General features: G+C 45.8%; 1 protein-coding gene across 1 annotated transcript; it reads left to right on the top strand.

Moving 5' to 3' along the window:
* The first annotated feature begins 1,580 nt into the window (after window positions 1–1,580).
* Window positions 1,581–23,793, top strand: CRYBA2 (crystallin beta A2). The gene is made up of 5 exons (XM_053283379.1): window positions 1,581–1,709; window positions 12,397–12,568; window positions 17,035–17,176; window positions 22,072–22,214; window positions 23,543–23,793. Exons 2-5 carry the CDS (start codon window positions 12,411–12,413, stop codon window positions 23,688–23,690), a joined length of 591 nt encoding a protein of 196 aa, XP_053139354.1. The 5' UTR covers window positions 1,581–1,709; window positions 12,397–12,410; the 3' UTR covers window positions 23,691–23,793.
* The last annotated feature ends 529 nt before the right edge of the window (window positions 23,794–24,322 follow it).

Below are 24,322 nucleotides of genomic sequence, written 5' to 3'. Positions count from 1 at the left end.
TCTCCTGTACCAACTTCTGGAGATGCCCTACCAGGTAGGAGTGGAATCACCATAAAACTGTGACCCCAGCTCCCAACTTGCAGAGTTTCTTCAAAATGTCATGGTTGATGGTTCTGAAAGCTACTAAGGAGTCCAGAAAAGTCAACTGGGTTGTACTCCTCTTGTCTTTCTCCTGGTAGAGGTGAAAGACATCAGGGCAAATGAAGCAGTTTCTGTGCCAAAACCAGGCCTGACGCCTAACTGAAATGAGCACCTTGCCCAAGAAGTTGGAATTCTCTACCAAATACCATATTCTGCACTCTTTGTGCAAAACTGTGGCAGTTCTGTTCAGAGCCCCCCAACTACTGTAGTTTATGGTGGGGATTATATGTTTGACAAACTACTGCAATGCTTAGATTATCAGAAGGTTTTCCTCCCTGCACTGTGGGTCAAGCATGAAAATGGCGAGAGCGATAGAGCACAAAATCACATCAGATTTGTTGTTGTTACTGGACCGGGTCTCATGATCTGTGAGACCCGGTTTGGGGCTGTGAGCGGGAAAAGCGGGCTAAGCCCACTCTCCCCACTCACAAGCAGGGAGGGAGCCCTGGACGGCCGGATCAGCTGCCCACATGATTGCCGGCTCCAAGACAGAGCCGGTGGGGGCTGGGGAGCTTGGGGGCTGCGCGCCCCCCGGAAGCCCCAGTATGCCCTGCGCAAGCATGCAGGGCATACTGGGGAGACCCCCGCCACCTCCTGGTCGGGGGTCTACTTGTGAGTAGCTGTGGCGTGGAGCCGTGGCTACTCAGGAGCAGATAGCCCAGGTTTGCCGAGTGCTCACTCTGCAAACCCAGGCTAAGGGGCGGGCTACAGGAGTGGGTTAGCCACTCCAGAACCACCAGGCTCGGCTGCGACCCCGGTGGTTCTGACGATCAGCAAAAATCAGGCTAGTGAGGCTAGCCCGATTTTTGCTGATCGTCTGAATAGCCCCACTGTCTTTCTAGGCTCCTTAAGACCTCAGGACAAGTTGGATCTGCCAATTTTTTCTTTTTTCTCAATAAGAAGTTAAAGGCCTTTCCCAGAGAACAGTTTGCTGTGGGCTTTTTCAAGATTCTGCAGTAGTTTCTCACAGACCCTCGTGTACCCTCGACTTATAGGAACATAAGAAACTGCCATATACTGAGTCAGACCATTGGTCTATCTAGCTCAGTATTGTCTTCTGGCAGCGGCTTCTCCAAGGTTGCAGGCAGGAGTCTCTCTCAGTCCTATCTGGGAGAAGCCAGGGCGGTAATTTGGAACCTTCTGCTTTTCCCAGAGCGGCTCCATCCCCTGAGGGGAAGATGTTCCAGTGCTCACACTCAGGCGCGTAACAACGATAGGGCAAGGGGAGGCAGTTGTCTGGGGGCCCCACTGCCTGGAGGGGCCCCCCAGAGGCACCTCACGTGGCTCCCCATTGCCCCCTGCCCAGCCCCAAGGCCCCTCAGCCACTTGCCCTCTTCGCCGTCTCTCCTGCTTGTTCTCCTGGCCCGCAATCCAGGCAGCAGACAAGCTGCCAAGAGCTCCTTTTCTCCCGCCTCTCAGCTGATCGGCGGGTGGGCGGGGCTTCCACGGAGGTCTGGTGTAGGCCTCTGTGAATCCTGAACTCGAGTAGGGCCCAAGCCAGCCAGGAAGGAGGAGGCAGCCAGAGAGGCCTCCACTGTTCTCTGCAGCAGAAGACCCCCTGCTGCCAGGTAGAGTGTGAACTCCTTTTTGTGGTTACCTTCCCCACCCCCCCCACCCGGATATATAGGGATCTGCTTGCCATAGGGCTTTGATATGGGGGGGAGGGACTGAGAAGTCTCTGAATATTTATTTTTAAACAGCTTGGAAAATTTGCTGGCTTAAAAAAAACTCTTAAAAGTCCTATAAGTGGCTTGTTTCATGGCAGAAAATTACAAAAACTTCTGGAAGAAACAGTATTATATTTATTTTATTCATTCATTTATAAATGCACTTATGTTCAAGTTGTTTTGCAACCCAGAAGGTCTGAGTGAGAACTGTGAAGCATGTCTTCTGCTTTTATTTTATTTTATTTTTCTTGTGTGTGAACTGCTCCCCAATAACTTGCAGGGACTTCAGGGTAAATCTGGCCAACATGTGAATGCAGCACCTCCATTCCAGAGGAGATGTGTCTTAAAGGGCTTTAAAAGCCTCCTGTGAAAAACCTCCTGGAATCGAACTTGACTGAATTTGTTCAGAATTCTGAGAAAACAAACATAGGCTCACCCTGCATGGTTGAAAGTCTCCTTGGCTAATCTGCAGCGAGGGGCCCATTTTAATCATTCATCTTTCTAGTGTGTTCTAGGCATTAAAAGTAAAACAAATGTATAGTACTCAATGTATATCACTATATATTGTGAGGTGTGCGTGTGTGTATTCAGTGAAATGTATTTCCAGGCAGCATACTTATTTTGGAATATCAGACTTAAATCCTTGGGGGCCTGGGGTGTGTGGAGGCCCTGGACTTTGAGTGGGGGGGCCCCATTTTAAAATCTTGTCTCTGGGCCCACTCCAACCTTGCTACGCCCCTGCTCACACTTCTAGTCTCCCATTCATATGCAACCAGGGCAGACCCTGCTTAGCTAAGGGGACAAGACATATTTGCTACCACAAGACCTTCTTTCATAGTGTGTTTTGGTGTTCTGGCCACATGCTGAGCACAGACTATGCACCATTTTCACAGTTCCACCTGCTGGCCAGCATTTGCAAACCCACACCATTTCATTACTACTTTCAAGTATGGAATGGAGGGAAATCTAGAACAGGGCTAGCCAGCCGGAGGCTCTCCAACTGTTGTATCTTCAGCTACAATTTATTGTGGCTGGGGATGATGGAAGTTGTAGTCCAATACTTGGAAAGCAACACCCCCTGGCCTAGAATCTCTCTACTAGCCCTCAATAGTTAATAAGAACTTTCATTTAGCCCCAACTCTAAAGGTGGCATCGTGATGAGTTCCAACAGGGAATTCTATTACTGAGCAGGGCATCTAAGATTAATGAAGGATGAATTCTAATCCATCGATCACAATTAGATAGTTTAGAGAAGACAATATTCCTTGGTATGATCTGGAGCAAAGGTCATTCAAGATACCTCTGTGTAGTTTCTTATGAATTAATGAGGACAGGAACACACAGAAGGACAAGAATACGTATTTACCAAGAATGTTATTTCATTGTTAATTTGTATCCAGAATCAATTTAAAGATTTCTTGAGAGAACTAAATATCCAGTTATTTTGCATACCTGTTCAGATCTGGGAAGATCTGACACATTTTTGACATAACGTTATAGCCAAATTATTACACAGGAGGAAACAACCCCAAAACTGGGGGTGGGGGATCAATTTTGTAATACAATGATAAACACAATTTGAGAAATGATTAGGGAATACTCAAGATAAATATGAGAACACCTAGAAAGGAGTGGTCTAACAAAGTCTTTTAATATTTGTAGTGGGGGTGGAATCTGTTTTTTCACCTTGTACATTGAAAAGGAACTCATTTTAAAATGTTTCTTTGTAGACATTTTACACCAAAATCTTTTTTTAAAATGGAAAGAATATAAATCCAAGACAGACTTTTGACTAATGTGGAGAACATGTTTTATATTGCTAGACTTTGGAATATGTTTGCAGTTTTTATTAAGTCCATTTGTTCATCGGTTGGTTTTTATCAAAGGTTCTGTCTTCAGGGAAAAACAAAAACAACAAATCTGCTAACAGCAATGAATTAACAGCAAATCTACTGATATTTGCAAGATATTGCAAGTGTACTAAGAGCCCAGATAGAAATGAATGGCCGAATATAGAACATTGAGGCATTGGCTAAAATTATTACATTGACTTATTGTTTGAGGGTACAAGAAAACAGACAAACCCTGGATAAGTTCCAGGTGAGGTGGAAACCATTTGTTTTACACTGCAGCTCTAGAGATTTGCATTCCATTCCCACCCAAACCCACCACCCTTGGCCCTGCCAATGTTATCATCTTTTGAGTTTTTGTAATTGGATTTTAATGGTTGGTCCATTTTCCTCCATACAGGGCACTTTTCTTTTCTTTTTTTGGTACGTCTGTTCATTTATGCGCTTCATTTTGTATTTTAAAAAATACATTGAAAAGAAAAAGATTTTAAAAGTTTCTAATACTTAATGGTTTTTCAGCAAGGGCAAACATTTATTTCTCTTGCTAATATCAATCATCTGGTGATTGCTATTAGATGATGGTCAGCTTCACCTATGTGAAATGCCTCCCTGGAAGGAACTATGTCACAGGTTATTTGAACCACAGGGAAACTCCCTTTCTTATGTTTGATCTGTGATGACTGGTTTACACATGCAAGCCAGTGTCTGATCACAAGTCACTGGGCACAACTTGGCTGCACTGAAAGCAGTAGAATGGGATTCTACTGAAAGCAGTAGAATGTGATCGTATGCATGTATGTTTGGAAGAAGCCACACGGGGTCCAATGGTACTCCCAAGCCAGTGTGCACAGGGCCGCAACTGCAGCTGTCAGTCAGTGGCTGACAATCCTAATTTAAAGTGTGTGACCCTCAGTGTAAGCGTTTCCTCTCTCACAGAGTGCTTCTAGATTGCGGGCAGATTTGGGAAGTTTCACCCTTTGGCACAACCATGACTGAGGGAGTTGTGAATGGCCCCCTGTCGTGTCCCATAAGAGCCTCCCAACGTGCACACTTTGTTAGGATGTCAGCCACTGAGTTTTGTGGGATTGTGGGCAGTGACTTACATACTGTACAACCAGCTGTGCGCTGCACCCTAGAGGGATGCCATCTCACTGGCGGTGCTGGACTCACCAATGTTTGGATGCTCCTGCCAATGAGGAGGGAGGCTCTGGTCATTCTAAGGGCTGCATTGGAGCAACTGCGACCAACTTGGGGGGAAAACTGAAAAAGATGGGAGACAGTTGCAGCTGCTCTGATACAGTGCTTAGGATGTGTGGAGCCTCCCCCACCATGCACTGGTGAGTGCTGCAACACCAGTGAGATCTCATCCCTCTTGGTTGTGTGGCTGGCTGTGCAGTGTGGAAGCCACTGAGTGCTGGACATAAAAACGGTGAACTTAACTCCTACGTTGTAGATGTTTGGGACGGAGCCATCTCTTGCATTGTCTGTTGGCTTTTGGATGCTGATAAATTTATTGGTAGGTTTACTATTGGCTCCGTTTTGAAAGAGAGAAAACCCCTTCTGTCCTATTGTTCCCTTGGGTTTCTGGGAAGTGAAGACACAATGGATAATTCCTTCAGGTCTCCTTCCTCTTTTGTTTCATCAGTTCTTTTATGGTCTGTGGTGAGCCTATTTTCAGCCTGGGTTCAAAATATGCCTGTGGCAAACTGGTCATGTGAGCAGCACGCCACAAACACATGGACTACAACTTGCATACCACAATGGTTCCCTTTAAGTGTACCACCCTCTGTTGCGGAAGCTGCGTTTCTGTGAGGTGATCTCACACAGCTGTAATTGACATGGCATATGTGTCAATAATGCAGTCATCACATGGATGCAGTCAATCCCCACAGGATTGGGGCACCTTCCACGGGAAAGACCCATGTGATCAGCCTCACCTACATAGATGCATCCTTCAGATACACTCCCCAAACACATGGGATTGCCTCACAGAAAAAGGACCCATGCAGCTGTGGTTACATTTACAGGGTACCTGAAAACCTTGCAAAGGAGGGTTGAATAAGGGCATGGAATGGCAGAGTTTGTGCTCATTATGGGACCAATCACATTGTCAGTTCACCACAAGCTTTTTTTGGAGCCTTGAAAACAAGCACCTTGAAAACTGACCCAGAGCACAAAGCTCGAGTGGCTTGACTCCAAAGATGTATCCAGACAGGCAACATTTCCACACTACCTTTTATTGTTTGTTTTTTAGGAGATTGGCATGAAGAAGTTACTCGTAGGATTGCTTGTTTTTGTTCGGAGGCATGCAAAATAAGGTGTCTTCAAACTGGTTTTTAAATTTTTACTTTTGTTATTGTATTGTACTGTAATGCTCTTTGCTGTAGTGTTTATTTGGTCATTGACCGTAAATAAATGAGTTCAGTACCTGCTGCAGAAAATTGTATGAGGAGCAGTTAACGGTCCACTTTATATCACTCTATCTGTTACCATTGATGCGCGAGTTTGGGATTCCGCTTCCCACCCCCACTCAGAACTCCTATACAGGACCTCATTAAAGGGGTATGAGCTTTTGAATGACTTGTCTATTTTATTTTATTCATTCATTCATTCATTCATTCATCCATCACATTTATATACCGCCCAAACTTTAGTCTCTGGGCAGTCAATATAAAACAATTAAAACCAACAAATTTTAAAAGGCTGAGAAAACTTGGTTAAAAAGATGGGTTTTTAGATGTTTTTTAAAAATTGCCAGAGATGGGGAGGATCGTATCTTAGTGGGGAGTGCATTCCACAATCTCGAGGCAGCAACCGAGAAGGCCCGTCTCTGTGTAGCCATCAGATGAGTTGGCGGTAACTGGAGACAGACCTCCTCAGATGACCTCAATGGGCGGTGGGGCTCATAGTGAAGAAGACGCTCTCTTAAATACCCAGGGCCTAAGCCATTTAGGGCTTTATAAGTTATAACTAGCACTTTGTATTTTGCCCGGAAACCTATTGGCAGCCAGTGTAACTCCATCAGCAAAGGAGTAATATGGTCTCTCCGAGATGACCCAGAGACCAACCTGGCTATCAAGCTATCAACATTTGTATCCTTCCCTTCCTCCAAGGAAGTCAGGGCAGGTACACAGATGAATCCCATTTTCTCCAAAAAGCTCAGTACCAATTTCAGAACATGGGCAGTGTAATTTTGGGGGAGTCCTCCCTTGGGCGACTCAGTGTAAATTATGGCTAGTTCCCCTAGGATTATATTGGATCTAGCAATATAAGACTATTACATCAGAACTATTCCAATTATATCAGAACTAGCAATATAAAAGCAGCCACCTAATGGTGCAGCGAGGAAATAACTTGATTAGCAAGCAAAAGGTTGCTGGTTCGAATCCCTGCTGGTATGTTTCCCAGACTATGGGAAACACCTATATCGGGCAACAGCAATGATATTATTATTATTATTATTTTACACAGTCAGACAGGTGTTATTGACTGGTTCGTTTTATCCAGACATCGAGTCCTTCCCAAGGACCTGGGATGCCAGAATTTTATTGTCAATGTTGTTGCTGCTGTTATAGATATCATCGCAGAATATAGGCTGTTCCCAGTAAAGCTGCTTTTTGTAATTGGCTGATGGTGATTTCTGTGGCCCCTATGGTGTTGAGGTGCTCTTCAAGGTCTTTTGGAACTGCACCCAGGGCTCCAGTTACCACTGGGATTATTTTGGACTTTTTCTGCCACAGCCTTTCAATTTCAATTTGTAGATCTTTGTATTTGGTGATTTTTTCTATTTCTTTTTCTTCTATTCTGCTACCCCCTGGTATTGCTATGTCGATTATTTTGACTTGTTTTTCTTTCTTCTCAGCTACAGTTATATCTGGTGTATTGTGTGGCAGATGTTTGTCTGTTTGTAGTCGGAAGTTCCATAATATTTTTACATCTTCATTTTCTTCAACTTTTTCAATTTTATGGTCCCACCAATTTTTGGCTACAGGTAGCTTGTATTTTTTGCAGATGTTCCAGTGTATCATCCCTGCTACTTTGTCATGCCTTTGTTTGTAGTCAGTCTGTGCGATCTTTTTACAACAGCTGATTAGGTGGTCCATGGTTTCATCTGCTTCTTTACAAAGGCGGCACTTGCTGTTTGTGGTTGATTTTTCAACTTTTGCTCTTATTGCATTTGTTCTTAGTGCCTGTTCTTGAGCAGCCAGTATTAAACCCTCTGTTTCTTTCTTCAAGTTGCCATTCTTAAGCCATTGCCAGGTCTTGGTGATGTCTGATTTTCCACTTATATTGTGCAAATATTGACCATGCAGTGGCTTATTTTTCCATTTTTCTGCTCGGTTCTTGACTTGTTCTTTCTTGTAGGCCTGCTTTGTATCCTGCTCTTCCTCCAAGGAGCCCAGAGTGGTGTACTACATACTTGAGTTTCTCTTTCACAACAACCCTGTGAAGTAGGTTAGGCTGAGAGAGAAGTGACTGGCCCAGAGTCACCCAGCTAGTTTCATGGCTGAATGGAGATTTGAACTCGGTCCCCAGTCCTAGTCCAGCACTCTAACCACTACACCATGCTGGCTCCCAAAATATAGGAAGATGCTGAAAGGCTTCATCTCATAGTGAGCAGGAGGAGGCAATGGTAAACTCCTCCTGTATTCTACCAAAGACAACCACAGGGCTCTGTGGTCTCCAGGAATCGACACTGACTCGACGGCACACTTGACTTTAGCAATATAAAACTAGTTCTATGTGGGAAACTAGTTTTATATTGCTAAACTTTGGAATATGTTTGCCATTTTTATTAAAGGGATAATTCATGATAATCCATTTGTTCATCAGTTAGCTTTTAACAAACGTTCTGTCCTCAGGAAAAACAAGTGCAACAAATCTGCTGATAGCAATGAATTAACAGCAAATTTACTGAGAGCTGCAAGATGCTGCAAGTGAACTATGAGCCCAGATAGAAATGATAGGCCTTATACAGAACTCTGAGGCACCATCCTCGTTATCTTGCATTTGACTCTTTCCTTCAGAAATCTCAAAAAGGCAACTTCATTGAGGTTTTGCACTATTTTGAAACAGGTGACATATATTTATTCTGTAAGTGTGCCCTATCCGATCCTGTGTTAAGATAGAAAGAAAGAAAGATAGAAAGAAAGAAAGAAAGAAAGAAAGAAAGAAAGAAAGAAAGAAAGAAAGGCTAATTTAATATGTAAATATATTTAACTAGAATCAGTCGATTGATTGGTTAAAAGACAAATATGTAATCAATAAAAACAAATATCTACTGGTTTGACAGTCGTACTAGCCAGCCCTGGAAAACCACAGCTTTTGCTTCCATCCCTGACTTCCTCAAATGTCAACCAAACCCCCATCCATCTCTCTCTCTCTCTCTCTCTCTCTCAGCCGCTTGTGGAATCCCTGCCCTCCTGCACCCCCTGGTGGGTTATGAGAGGATCCTTGGCAGCTGCAACCAAGTCTATCAGAGCTTAGCAGAAGGATTTGTGCAAAAACAAAACAAAAAGGGCCGAGATGCTGAAGCGCTGGGTGTGGCTCCTATGGAACAAGGGAGGGCGGCTGTCTCTTGCCATTCATAATCACTTCTGCGGGCTGTGAAATCCAAGGGCCAAGCCTTCCTTCTTCTGCAAGGCAGGGAAGGCCAATGTGGCTGGAGCCCAGCCCTGAGGGCCTTATGGAAACATGACATGTTTGTGGCATGAACTCCACATTTGGGGCCATCTGTTTCCAGGTGACATCGGAGGTGGATCTTGCTTATGGCTTCTGATTAATGATTGCTCTGAAGTGGCCCAGGAGCAGCAGTACCTCACCTTGGGTGCACAGATACTGTTGGACTACAGCTTCCATTATCATCGTCATCGTCGTCGTCGTCATCATCATCATCATCCCCCTAATGGGAGCTGTAGACCAACCACATCTGGGAACCCCTGGCCTAGAGGAAAGAGCAGCAGTCGCCTAGTGGTACAGCCACCACTGGGCAGTGCCCAATGGACATACTGTACTGTGTGAAGAAGCCCTGGGAAGCACCAGACTCTGCTCCTGAACTGCATCGGATTGAAAGGCAAACATCAGCCCAGAGGTGTGTGCACCTCTCTCTCTCTGTGGCAGGAAGCACAGTCTCATCCAAAGGTCCCTGAATAACCCCAGACATGAAGAGCTAGCTAGTGAAGCTCCCGCTCCCGCTCTGGGGCACAGTGCCAGAGACTGGAAAGCAGAAGGGGAAAGAGACAGCTCCCTCCACCCCCATCCCCGATGGCGCCATGAGTGGCTTCTCCTGTGCCCCATGGAGTGGGTGCCAATCTTTCCCGTGCAATGCCCTGGGAAAGGGCAGAGTCCTTAATCCTCTTGCTGAGCAGCTGCATTGTTCCGAGGGTGAAAGGAAAACGGCACGTCAGGGCCTTTCCCTTTTGTGCCCCTGGGCTGCTAAGCAAACATGCCCAGTGTGCTGTATTGTTGGCCTGGGGAGAGGAGAGGCATCTCAGTGGGATGGCTAAGAGGAATGGACAGCGCCGGCCGGCTGGACTTGGGCTGCTTCTCCTCCTGCTGCCGCCACTGCTGACTCAGCGCCCACTCATTTGACACTTGGACAGGCCTGCCTATATAATGCCGCTGGGACCCCCCAGCCCAGCACCACCACTCTCGCCTCTGTGCCCTGCCAACCAAGTAAGTACCAAGTCCCTGCCCCAGAGAGCCCCCTGGCCCAACCCCAGTGCCCTCGTTTGCGGTATCCTGGTCCTCAAGGACTCTGCATCCCTATGGTGTCTCAGAAATTGGGCCGATATTGCCTGCCTAAAGCTATAGCCCACAGTTGCTGGGTCAACTGTCAAGTGGTTGCCTGGGGACACGGTGAGATAGTCTTTAGGGAACGTTGCCTTGAGGGAATGTGGTCACTCTGGGAAGAGCACCTGCACATTTGCATGCAGAAGGCTCCAGGTTTCCTCCCCGGCATCACCAGATAGGGCTGGGAGAGACTTCTGCTTGCAACTCTGGAGAAGCTGCTGCCAGTCTGGGTAGACGGTACTGAGCTAGATGGACCAATGGTCGGACTTGGTATAAGGCAGCTTCTTAGGTTCCTGTGGGTAGCCAGAGGATCCGCATGTATCTCAGGGTGTGGTTCTGTATGGGCCTGGCTTGCTTTGGTGAGTCATTTGGAGAGGTTTGCTCTGTAAGCATTGTTTGCCCTGTTTTCTTCTTCTAGCGTGCTGCGGTTTGGATTGCATTGGTGGGTGGGGTGGGAATGGGTGAATGGGTGGTCCTGCCTTTGGGCAAGGGGCTAGACTAGATGGGTCTTCAGTCCCATCAAACTCTGCCATTCTATATGCCCCATGTTTGCAACCAAGCTATTTTTTAAAGGAACTATTGGAATGAATTGGCAAAGATGCGAGAAGCAGAGCATGGAGAGCGGGGGATGCTGCAGATTAGGACTGAAAAGCATCTGCAGAAGTCCCGGAATCACAGAAGTTTAGAAGGGGAAGGGCTCTTGGGGGACTTCTAGCCCAACCCTCTGCTCAGCTACAAGAAACTCCTACAGCATTCCTGGCAGACGGCTGCCCAGCCTCCATGGGAAACCCTTCCGTGAAGGAGAGCCCAGACAGCCTGTTCCACTGAGAGCTAGGAAGTGCCTCCTGCTGTCTAGCCTGAGCAGGCATTCTGGTAATGGCCCATTGATGGGACTCAGGTACCAGGATATGTGCATGAGAGATGGAAAGGAAGGCTCCCAAAACACTAGTGGAGTTGGGTGGTGGGGTGGGGAGGGGAGGGGAGATCACCACTGGGACTTTGGCATGGCATGTCCACTTACTTTAGCCCAAGAGGGATACCTGCACATGCACCCAATATCCCTACACCTCTCTCTTCTCAGAAGAAGATTGGGCCCTTGGGATCTGGGATGCTAACATAGCAACAGGAAGGATGCTAACTGAACTGCAGGTAAACAGAATTACTGTGGGCTCTTGGTTCAGGCAAAAAAGAGACAGCCCAAGATAGCTTGGTGCCTGAATCACAGAACCCAAATCCATCCCCACCCCAGTAGTAAAAGTTTCTAATACATTAAATAATTGACTGTTTTCCGACCTTTAATGGTACCCCAAAAAAACCTGCTACCTGAGATGGGCTGATTCTCTTTGCCTAGGGATGTGGCTGGCCCTGTCAGTGGGTTGGGATTTAGGTGTGTATGTGGGGTGGGTGGTGGTGGTGGAGTTTACATCTCATGGCATCTAATTAAACAATCTTCCAAGTGCCCCCATGTTTTGGCTGTGACCAAGACGCCATTCAGCAGGAACAGCATAGTGCTTCATCGCGTGGGCTGACCATGGATAACAGGCAGAAAAAAGAGATGATGAAGAGGAGGAAGAACGAATGAAAAGAAGAATCATGGCCTCTCCCTTTCTCTAGGTTACACAGCGCACCACAAAGTCATGCAATCCTGCTCAGCAACGGATGGTTTTAATAACACCCCTCCCAGTGCTCTGCCTCCCAGAGGGATTCTAAGCTGATCTCTAGAAGTGCTACTGTGTGTGCCCTTCTTCTTGGAGCCAGCTTGCCTAGTGTTTGCTGCTGGTGCTATTCCTCAGTGCCATTGCTGACAGCTGACCACACGGCATCACACGGCCATATGGGTGGCACAGGTCGGGGGTCGGGAAGGATAGGATCTGACAGCCCACCACATGCAGTTGCCAGCTGCTCAAGGACCAGGCACTTAACATTCTCTTACATTTCCACCACAGGAGAGCAGCTGTCTATGACCAGCCAGCATATGGAGACCCTGGGTCAATACAAGATCACTGTCTGGGAGGAAGAAAACTTCCAGGGGAAGCGATGTGAGTTCCTGATGGAATGTCCCAGCATCATGGAACGTGGCTTCCGCAAGATCCGCTCCATCAAAGTGGAAAGTGGCCCGTAAGTACTACCCACCCATTCCATACTGGCTGGTGGGCTTCTGGGCTCCCTTATTACACAACATAGGCTGCAATATCTCTAAGGCCTGGGCAACCAGATGGGAAAACGGGGCAGGGCTCTTGTACCTGCAACAGATGCACAGAACGGGGCATTTCAGCAAGTGCAGCTTGTCATGAAGAGGAAAGAAAAGCTGCACCTGATGAAGTTCCCTTTTCTGTGCATCTCTTAAAGGTACAGACACCTGCTAAATGGAAGAAAGGCACCTTGTAAAGGGGTGGCTTTCTGATCATCAGCAGGGAGGAAGCCACTGTCCCTATTCAAGTCAGCATAGCATCTCTCCAGTGTTGTGCGCGCGTACATGCATGTCTGCAGAGACTGTGAGCTTCCTGGAGGAGACACCAAAACTCCCCCCTTCCCCCCATTTCTTTTGCTATGTAAACTACTTTGAGATTTTTTTTTAAAAAAAAATCATACAAGAGTCCTATCCTCTTTTTCCATCTGGCCACTTTACCTCAGTCCTCTCTATCTATAACAACCAGAAATTGTGCCATTTCTTCTTCCTCCCCAACTTCTCTTTAGTTACCATCATCAGTCCCCACAGGATTGATCTTAAGTATTTTTGGGGGAAATGTTAATATGTTACACTCGACCCTATTCTCTTACTGAGTGTGAGTCCTGGGAGTAGCAGCCACTTCCTACCCATCCCGTCTGGCCCTGCCAGTTCCTGGCAGGAACCCTCGCCACCTCTTTGCCATAGCTTTTCCATCCATCCAGGTGTTCCCTGCTGGAGTCTCCAAGTTGATGCTTCCCTTTCTGCTCCCCAACACACACACACAAACACAGGCTGCTGTCAGCCCTTCAGTCTTTAAACAAAGTGAGGGGGTGGAAATAGAGTAACACAAAGTCTGAATTTTCAGTATGAAGTGAGAGCTTCCATCGTTCGTGGTTATCTGCATCCTTAGGGTGCAGATAGGGGTGCCACTCTACACCTGCAGCATCTCTATGGTACATGCCCTGTTTGTCTGGCATTGGCAGTCATATGACACTAGAAGTGCCAAATCAGGACTGCACTGAAATGGATCCACGGTAGGGGCAGTCTTGCATCTAGCCCTGCAGTTACTGCAATCTTTCCTGACCCTGCCCTGCTCCTTTGCTTGTTGCCTGACTCCTTCTTGCCTCCCAGGCATCAAACTATTCACCCTTCCCCCCACCCCCACTTTTTTGCATGTCTGTTGAAGGGCACAGTAAATTCTCAGCTATAGCCAAAGGTTGGAAGTCAGCAGAGGCATATCTAGGGAAAATAGCGCCTAGGGCAAGCTCTGAAATTGTGCCCCCTGTCCAAACATCTGACACCCATCTTTCAGATAATTTTACCATAATATCAGCTGAAAAATACAAGTCAAGCTCGTTAACCTTTTAATATTTCAAAAACTATTTAGCAGTGGATGTAGCCAGACCAAAAAATGCTGGAAAACTACAAATTTCAGTATGCTGGGGCTCATGAAATACCCAAAGACTATGTGGAGGTGTACTTGGAAAACTAAACAGAAGTGCCTGTCTAATTTCCTATTATGCATAGTAGCATCTTTATTATATACGTTTTAAAAATAAATGGAGAATTTGACTTTTCCCAGATACTCTGAAAATAATTAAAGGATATGCAGAGTAAACTGTATCACTGCTTGGAATATATTCTAGTATTTCAGAAAGACAGTTAAAATGAGAGAAAGAGAGCAAGAAACTCCAAGCGGGCCTTAATATTAAGGATTTCACACTGATTCAAAGTCAAACTCACCATTAATAGCCATATTATTAAGACATCACATTTAACTCACTTATCACAAGAAGCAAAGTAAGAGCAAATGAATACAATCCTAGCTCATAAGCTTCAGCTCAGTATTCACAAGCTCTGATTCTCTGTACATAGTGCCAAATTGAATATGTGTACAGTGACTTATATTATATTAAATTAATTTTTTTTGGTTTACCTGTAGCCCCTTTGGGGGGCTTCCTAAAGGCCATGAGGGGGAGGGTCTGCAAAGGTTCTCTCTCCCCCCACTGGCCTCTTAATTTACCGCTGCAGCCCATCCTGGGTTGAGGGCCTTGCAGGGACCATTTGAGCATGTGCGGTGGCCATTAAAAATTTTTTTTTAAAAAAAAATTGCCGCTGAAAACAAAATGGCCACCGCTCATGCTCAATTGGCCTCTGCAAGGCTTGGCATGGCCATTTGAGCATGCAAGGTGGCCATTTTGTTTTCGGCAGCCATTTTTTTAAAAAAAATCAATTTAAAAAATGGCGCCCCCCCTTCAAGTGGCGTCCGGGGCATGTGCCCTGCCTGCCCTACCCTAGGTATGCCCCTGGAAGTCAGCAGATGCATTTAAGGTGAAAGACTGGCTGTAAAGCTTCACATGAGATACACCATATATAGATACATGAATTACCAGTGGAAGGGCTGCAAGTGTTAGACTAACTAATTAGCTAAAGTTAAACCATGTTAGTAAATTTTAATTGATGGAGAAATCTTTAATTGGAGGGTCTGTGGCTGCAATATACAGGCAGATTTTTTTTAAAAAACAAAAAACCATACTATTTTAGCTCTGGTGTATTAAAGGATTGAAAAAGACAATATTAAACATGACCTTTTAGTCCAACAGTGAATATAAATTTTTCTGCTTGAATCCAAATTCCTACTCACTGTCTTCACCATTCTCAAAAAGACCCCTGTATGGAAATATGCAGTGGTATTTAAATAGAACAGATTGTTCATGTGCATTTTAATTCATTGATTGATTGAGGAGAATCCTAAGTGTTTGATATTTCCAAGAAGATGTAATCCAGACATCTTTGTAGAAAGTAAGGGACCAATTTCTTAAATATTTGAACAATGCCCCAGTTCTTGGAGGATGTGCAATTGATTTTTTTAATTAAAAAAATTATGTTGTGCTTTATTGGGATTATTTTTTGATGAAAAGTCAATTTAAAACAGAGTTGCACTGAAGGGAGAACTTCACCACAAGTGGCATTCCCAGCAAAGGAGAACCTGCACCTTGTGGAAGTTTCCTTTCTATTTAATGTTTAAATAAAGATACAGAAGACTTTGTTAAGGTGCAGATGTGGCAGCACTAAGCCAGTGGCTGTGCCCATGAAGGGCAAGCACAATAATTATGGAAGGCGAGCTGGTCTTGTGATAGCAAGCATGAATTGTCCCCTTTGCTAAGCAGGGTCTGTCCAGGTTTGCATTTGAATGGGAGACTACACGCGTGAGTACTGTAACATATCCTCCTTAGGGGATGGGGCCACTCTGGGAAGAGCACCTGCATGCTTGCATGCAGGAGGTTCCAAGTTCCTTCCCTGGTGCATCTCCGAGATAGAGCTGAGAGAGACTCCTACCTGCAACCTTGAAGAAGCCCCTGCCAGTCTGTGTAGACAATACTAAGCTAGATGGACCAATGGTCTGACTCAATATATGGCAGTTTCCTATTTTCCTGCTTCATAGAGGAGCATAAGCAAAGCTGATCTGAAAAGAAACAAAGGCAGGTTTGAAATGCCATCAACCAGTGCTATGTGAGGGATGCTAGGGATGCATGCTTGGGATCATTAGGAAGAGGATTGAAAATAAAACGGCTCATATTATAATGCCCTTATACAAAACTATGGTGCGACCACACTTGGGAGTACTGCGTACAATTCTGGTCACCACATCTTAAAAAGGACATTGTAGAACTGGAAAAGGTGCAGAAGAGGGCAACCAAGATGATCAGGGGCCTAGAGCACCTTTCTTATGAGGCAAGGCTACAGCACCTGGGGCTATTTAGTTTAGAAACAAGACAACTGCAAGGAGACATGATAGAGGTCTAAAAAATCATGCATGATGTGGAGGAAGTGGATAGAAAGAAATTATTCTCCCTCTCCCATACCACTAGAACCAGGGGTCATCCCATGAAATTGATTGCTGGAAATTTAGGACCAGCAAACAGAAGTATTTTTTTCACACAACACATAATCAACTTGTGGAATTCTCTGCCACAAGATGTGGTGACAGCCAACAACCTGGATGGCTTTAAGAGGGGTTTGGATAACTTCATGGAGGAGAGGTCTATCAATGGCTACTAGTCGGAGGGCTGTAGGCCACCTCCAGCCTCAAAGGCAGGATGCCTCTGAGTACCAGTTGCAGGGGAGTAACAGCAGGAGGGAGGGCATGCCCTCAACTCCTGCTGTAGGCTTCCAGCGGCATCTGGCAGGCCACTGTATGAAACAGGATGCTGGACTAGAGGGGCCTTGGGCCCGATCCAGCAGGGCTGTTCTTATGTTCTTATGATGGAATAAATAGAGGGAACTCCGCTTGGGACTTTTCTGGTATTTTGCCCCATAACCTCTGCAGTCGGAGCAGAATTGAGTTTTGAATTTAAAAATCTGCAGCTACAAGAGAACTCATCCCCCCCTCTTCTTTCTTTCTGGCCTGCAGCTGGGTGGGGTTTGAGTATCCTGAATACCAGGGACAGCAATTTATCTTGGAGAAAGGTGACTATCCTCGCTGGGAAGCCTGGAGTGGGAACAGTGGCTACAGGACTGAGCACCTGCTCTCTTTTCGGACCATCAAGTGTGCTGTGAGTACAACGTGCTTTCTCTGCCTGTCAGCATACCTGACAGGGCCCGTTCCTAAATGGAGAAAGGCTGCCTCCTGACTCCTTCCACCAGCCTTCCAAAAGCACAGTGTAAAGGGAAACACAAAAGGGTGCTTTAGGATTTTGAGACAGAGGAGAACCTCACAGGGTGATGGACAATAGATACACATCACATTTCATTGATCAAACGCCATCTCTTTCAAAAGTGCTCCCCTAGCAGGGATCGCCTGTGGTATATACTAATTTCATTTGGTGCCTATAATAAATTATGTAGAAGCATGACAGAAGAGTTGCCAAGGACAACAGTGGTTCAAATAAAATGCTAGAGGGAGTAACGTTAACAAAGCTGCAATGAAATTAAAAGTGTCTCTGACAAGCTAACATCTTACAGAGGCAAAATAGATGAAAGTGATTTCTTATATCAGGCACATGGCTGCTTGTACAGGAGTAAGCAAGCCTTTGAGCAACACAGAGCTCTAAAAGATGTCATTTTTCTATCTTCCATCTTTTATTCTCCGACCTACCGGTCAATAATTTGTTGAGACCAAATTAGCATGCAGTATGGCAAAAGTGAAGACCTGCTCACTACTGCATGGGGAGAGGCAGTTCAGTCAAAGGACTGGAGGGCCGCAGTGTGTTCCCTGTAAGAGGGATTCCCAGATGTTGTTGACTACAAATCCCAGCATTCCCAGCGGCAATAGCCTTTGACTGGGGATTATGAGAGTTGTAGTCAACAACATCTGGGAATCCCTCTTACAGGGAAGACTGCTGGCGTGGAAGGAGGGGTGGGTAAATTGTGGCTACCTCATCTCCAGCAACATTGGGGAATGGAACGGTACAGTCTTCAGGTTGTGTCCTGACAGCCCTATAGCAAGACAGGACACCACAAATTATACAGTGGGCTAGAGCTGAATGCAGTTACAGCCCATTCAATTTAGTGATCTTTCACAAATGTAAGGACTGACTGAAGCCCACCCAACAAAATACCTAACTTCTTACTTGGGCTAGAATTGCCAGGTACAGATTCAGAGAGGACTTTTGTGCCTTTAAGAGTTGAGAGGAAGTAAAGGTCCCCCCCCCCCCCCGGTTTCCCCCTCAAAGTTCTAAAGTTAATTTTCTCTTCTGTGCAACTCTTAAAGACATAGAAGCACTCTCAGGGTCTGGGTCTGGCACCCTGAATGTGAACAAATGAAATGGCTAGATATGGCCCCTGCTAACTTGGCAAAGAGGCACCTTTTTAATGTGGTGATTCTCTTTATTTAGCAGGGGGAGAGTAACTGGCCCTACCCACCCCCAGCACAGTACTTCCAGTGACTGCTGCTGGCGTCTATATTGTGTTTCTTTTTAGATTGTGAGCCCTTTGGGGACAGGAAGCCATCCTATTTATTTATTATATCTCTGTGTAAACCGCCCTGAGCCATTTTTGGAAGGGCGGTATAGAAATTGAATGAATGAATGAATGAATGAATGAATGAATGAATAATATGGACTGCCACCTTCTGAATCTGATTTAGAGACTGGCTGAGGGAGAAATTGCTGCAGAACTTCCTCCCCTTCAGCAAGCAGTGATTGCAACTGAGAAGGAGGGTAACTGAAAATAATGGAGAACTTAGACTCCTCTAGAAGTACTGTGCATTGAGGCACTTGTCATTGGTCTGTATCTGCATTGGTCATCAGAGAGCATAACCAGGCCAGAAGATGAAACCTCAGGCTAGATAGATTAGATATGCAGACTCTTAGAGATGGGCAGACATATTACCTGCTGCCATTTGACAGAGACATGCAAGCTGAATTTGAAAATAACTCTAATCAAACTATGTGTGGACCACTGTTCCCTCTAAGGTGTGTGCACATGCACACGCTCACAAGTTTTTGGATGTCTGCTCAGTTCAATTTAGATCCTGCTCAAGTTGAATCAGGAAGGCCCCATTCTGAATGCAGGTGTGCACACACTGCTTTGATGATACTGCCACCCAGTACAAAACTCATTCTGCACAGAGATGGAAAAAATTAGAGGGACCACTGGTGTGGACCTTTTAAAACAGAAAATGCCCCAGTCATAAACAGAACAGCCTAAGACAAGGCAACATTTTGGGGAATTATTCATTCATGGTAGTCTGATCTTTGAGAGAGACAGAGAGACAGAGACAGATATGTAAGGCTGCCAAAGGGCAAGCTCAACACCAGAAGCAAAAGCAATAATTTGCAAGTCTGCATATATTTAAAAAGCTGCTGTATACAAATTAGTAAGCAATGCTGGGAAGGATGCTTTTAGAAATAGTGTTATGGTCAGAGGCAGAAGAGTCAGGGGGCTGGTCAAGGAATGGTAAAGGGCCAAATGGGAAGGAAAGAGGTTGTATATGTCAGATACGCTGGATAGAATGTGTAGTGTTGGTTACAAAGAGGCTGTAGCCAGGATGCGTATCATTTCATCTCAAGAGCTGCTGCTTCTGACTCTCACCAGGGTTTAAAATCTCTGCACGTACCCATCTCTGGGATTTAATAACAACCAATCAGATTATGCCCACACTTTAATAAAGGGGTGTGAGATACCATCTCATTCCTGGCTGGCAGGATTGCTTGGCGGATTGCAAGCTGCAGGAATGGGTGATGGAAGGGAGGGAGATGCAGCTGTGCCTGCTTTCAGATTTAACTCCTTGTGTCCAGGGGGCCCTACAAATCCCAAGGACTTGGAAAGCTAGGGGGAATTTCTTTGGCATCATGTATAGAATTCCAAGTCCACTTCTTCTGCTTTCTGAGGACCAGGTTAGCAGACATTCACAAGCAGGCAACCACAAGCATAAATATATTTTACAATCAACCACAGTAGCTGCTCAGCCATAGCTAGCAAGATGCAAAGCACCAAAGTGAGATGCAAAGGCACTATATGGACTACAATAGTCCATACAGTGCCTTTAAGGGGCTAGAAGTGACTAAGTTGGATACATACATTGAGGGCATCCAGAGTCAATGGATTACAGGACTCCTGGTTCATCTTTATTATTTAATTGGCATTAAGCCATCAGTGGTTATAAGAAAAAAGACAGGTCCAAGGCAGGGGCATAACTATAATAGGGCAAGGGGAGACCGTTGTCTTGGGGGCCCCTGCCTCGGGGGTGGGGGGAGGAGACATGTCTCCCCCACCCAACACCCACCCAAGCTTCCTTGAATATATATTTTTTTAATTTTTAGAGGAAGGCAGTGATGGGGGGGGGGGGGGCATTTTAAAATTTTGTCTCTGGGCCCACTCCAACCTTGTTACACCCCTGGTCCAAGAAGTTCACAATCTGAACTTCGACACAGGGGAACACAAGAGTAGGAGGGGATAGAGTTGGAGAATATGAACATCCCTGCTGGATCAGTCCTAAGGCCTATCCAGTCCAGTATCCTGTTTCCCACAGTGGTCCACCACCAGATATATTTGGGGAGTCCTTAGACAAGAGAACGAAGGCATGTCTTCTTTCCTGCTGTTGCTTTCCTGCAACTGGTATTCAGAGGCATTCTGCTTCTGAGCCTGGAGGTAGCCTATAGCCATAAAGACTAGTAGCCATTGATAGATGTCCTCTATTAATTTGTCGATGCCCCTTTTAAAACCATCCAGCTGGTGGCCATCACCACATCCTTGGAGAGAAAGTATGTGTAGTTCACTTGTGCATGCTTAGGCTTCGTTTCTGTAGCAGGGAAAGAGTACTAAGGTTTTGTGCCAAACAGTTCATGGAACAGGTGAAGTTTATGAGAAAGGGTCTGAAGACAGACACACAGAGAGAGAATGCATCCTTTTGGAGTTTTGGGAAGGGGTTGCAGCTATAAGGGGAAGCAAGGGAGAAAGACTGGCATCATTTAAGTGACTAGAAGAAGGCCTTCCGATGGCTGATGTGGGTAGGACTGCTGAAGGGATATGAAAAGAGAAAGATAAGGGCCCCCCAAAGCATGAGTGAATGTTGACAGGTGCCAGTTTATTCTTCAGGAAACAGTGGAATTTGCTCCTCTAAAAAATTGCCCAGGAGCCCTGTCTTCTTTTGCATCTGGTGATAGCAATGAAAAATGAGAGGAAGCAAAGAGAGAACAAAGGGAAAAGGAAGGAGAGATAGCAGACCACTTTATCTTCGAGGGGGACTTTTGTTCCCTCTTTCCTGTATTGTCTTTCATGTCTGCCCAGGCCTCTAGCTTATCCACCTCTTCCGCGAAACTGTCTCCCTTTTCCATCTGAAAGAATAGGAGTTTAGGGTTTCATTCACTCATCCCATTCATGGGGAAGGACAGTGAGGGTAGAAGTACAGGCTCAACACTCCAGCAATGTAGGGGCATTTTGGCGCCATGAGGTTCTGAGACATGCATTCATTACATCCTGCAGTGTTGGTGACAAGCCATGACCATTAAATGGGGCTTCCTGTACAGACGTGTATGCCTTAGGTCAGGGCTCCCAAACCTGGATGTTCCCCACATGTTGTTGGACTATAACTCTTATCATCCCCAATGGCTGCAGGCATGAAGACTTGGAATGAGGTCTGGTCCAGCAAGGCACCTCTTAGGTTGCATTAGAGTGTTCTTGTAGCCCCAAATAAGCATGATAAAAGGAGATCAAGGAAAGCAAGCTAAAGTGATCCATGGATAGATCCCTGTTTATAACACTAAGGAGGAGGGAGAGTGGAGAGGACATTCCCAGCATGTGGGCTGGTTAGGAGGGTGGCCATGGTCCCTCTGTCTCTTTAGGAGATGCATGCATGCCAGATGCATTTTAAAGTGTATGGGCAGAGATTAGTGCACATCATGAAGTGGGTTCAAGACTGAAAGTGAGAAGCCCCATCAAGATGAGGCATGAGCTAACTTTTCCTGGGGCAATTCCTCCCTGAATCATTCATCCTCCTCCCCTGCAGAACCACAGTGACAGCAAAGTGAGCTTGTATGAGGCAGAGAACTTCCAAGGACGCAAGTTTGAGCTCAGCGATGACTACCCGTCCCTGCAGGCCATGGGCTGGGGCAACAAGGAGGTAGCCTCCATCAAGGTCAACGCTGGAGCGTAAGTGGTGATTCTGCTCCCCAACTCGGACTTGGGTTATTTCAGAGGACTCTCCCAAACTTGCCTTTCCAAGGACACTGATACATGCAGCTGGCTGAACCCCAAGGATTACCACAGCTGCCATGATCAATTATAATATTTATACAGTCCCAGCAATATACACAATGCTTCACAGAGCAATATCAATAAAAACAGAGAGAAAGAGAGAGAGTTCTCTGCCCACAAGGAGCTTACAATCTACATGTTCCCAATTGTAGGGTAGGAAGAGGGGGGGGGTGGAGGCAAGGGTAACAAGCAACTGAGAGGGGGGAAAGTGAAAGTTGATGAGCCTGCTCATGTCATGGGCATGAAAAGCTACATGGGCATGAAAAAGTTCGGCAAAGATCTGAAGGAAGAAAAAGGTGTGGTGCCCTATAGGTGTTCAGAGAGGTGGTTTCAGGTGTAGGGAGAATGAGTGGAGTCATTAAAGAAACTGGGATAACTTCAGGTGCCTGAGGGTGGTAGGATTAAAGAAGTGAAGACCATGATGGACAAAGATATTTTATGAAACAAAGCCAGAAAGATATGGTCGCTTAAAGTTGTGTAGATCCTTACACGGTGGTTATGGACACAGTTACGGCGCTTCATGATCCGTCCTTACCTTCTGCTCAAGGCAGGAGCAGGGAGTGTCCACTGAGCAACCACCCTGGGGAAGTTACAGCAGCTCCTAGATCTTATCACATTGAGCCTACTGTGCAATTTCCCCCAGACCTTCAAGTTCATTGTTTTATGAGCTGCCAGACTGGGATGGGAGACAGACAATATCAATCAGTCAATCGATTTATTGCGGTCCATACACCAGAGAAAATAAAGGATAGTCAATGGGTTTTTAAAATGAGATTTGAAAGGGGCTTCACTTTCCATGGTATGTACACACATTGTTTTGTTCCAATGTTGCCTTGGTCAAACAGGTTTTGCAGGATTATATAGATAGATATAGATATAGATGATATAGATATACATATACATATACATATACATATACATATACATATACATATACATATACATATACATACACACACATCCCTGCCCAACTTATTGACCAAAAGCAAAATGAGATCTGTTTACACACCAGCAACAGCAATCCCTCTTTCAAACTGCTTTTAGCAATGGGTGGGGTGGGTGGGTGGGGAACACATTGCTTCCCTGCAACTTTAGTTAAATAAGAGCATCCCAATCCCTGGATCTTTTCCCCAGTAGAGTCTTTCTGCTGGATGAGTACAGGTGTGTGTGTGGGGGGGGGCTGGGACTCCCTAGCTTGCTAATGTTCTGCTTTGTCCCCATAGGTGGGTGGCATATCAATACCCAGGCTACCGGGGCTACCAGTATGTTCTAGAGCGGGACAAACAGAATGGCGAATACAAGAAGTACAGCGAATACAGCACCCAGGCCCATACCAACCAGATCCAATCCATCCGCCGTGTCCAGCACTGAGCCGCGTGTTAGCAGCAGCCGCACCGGCCCCTCCCACAGCCCACACCTGCCTCTGTGCCCCCAGGGCCCACCCAGCAGCCAATAAAGGCATTTACCAAACCCATCCTTCTCCTTCTCCATCTGTCAGTGAAAGTCTCATGTTTGAAGTTGGTTGTTCGGGGAAGGGTTGCCAGGCTGAGTTCACTGTCTCTGTCCCCATGCTGGCCAAAGTCGCAAAGGCACAGTCTAAATGGCCCAACAAGGTACAGACTAACTTATGACTTTTACATTGGGGAAAAGTTGAAAACTAGAGCAGCCATCATGGTTAATGAAAGGGTAGCCAACCAGCGTGACCCATTCTTCTGCTTTTAACGGCAACTGGATGTGCATAAATCAACCAGCGGAGGTTTTCACAAAATGGAGAGAAAGCTTATCAGCTGTCTGCACATCAAGCTGCTACTAAACACACAGCTACTATGACTGGTTGGAAAGGTCACACCTTTGGTGACCTAATGGCTCAGTGGGGAAATTCTTGACTAACAAGCAGAAGGCTGCTGGTTCGAATCCCTGCTGGTATGTTCCCTAGACTATGGGAAACACTAATATCGAGGAGCAGCGATATAGAAAGATGCTGAAAGGCATCATCTCATACT

This window comes from Hemicordylus capensis, chromosome 1 (genome assembly GCF_027244095.1).
Source record: "Hemicordylus capensis ecotype Gifberg chromosome 1, rHemCap1.1.pri, whole genome shotgun sequence".
Lineage (NCBI taxonomy): Eukaryota > Metazoa > Chordata > Lepidosauria > Squamata > Cordylidae > Hemicordylus > Hemicordylus capensis.
This window is presented reverse-complemented; position numbering and strand designations above follow the sequence as displayed.

Bases quoted from the DNA above. Each gene is read 5' to 3' on its own strand.
- CRYBA2 (XM_053283379.1), top strand. From the start codon at position 12,411: ATGACCAGCCAGCATATGGAGACCCTGGGTCAATACAAGATCACTGTC. The intron at 12,569-17,034 runs GTAAGTACTACC...TCTGGCCTGCAG, and splicing joins ATCAAAGTGGAAAGTGGCCC to CTGGGTGGGGTTTGAGTATC. The intron at 22,215-23,542 runs GTAAGTGGTGAT...TTGTCCCCATAG, and splicing joins ATCAAGGTCAACGCTGGAGC to GTGGGTGGCATATCAATACC.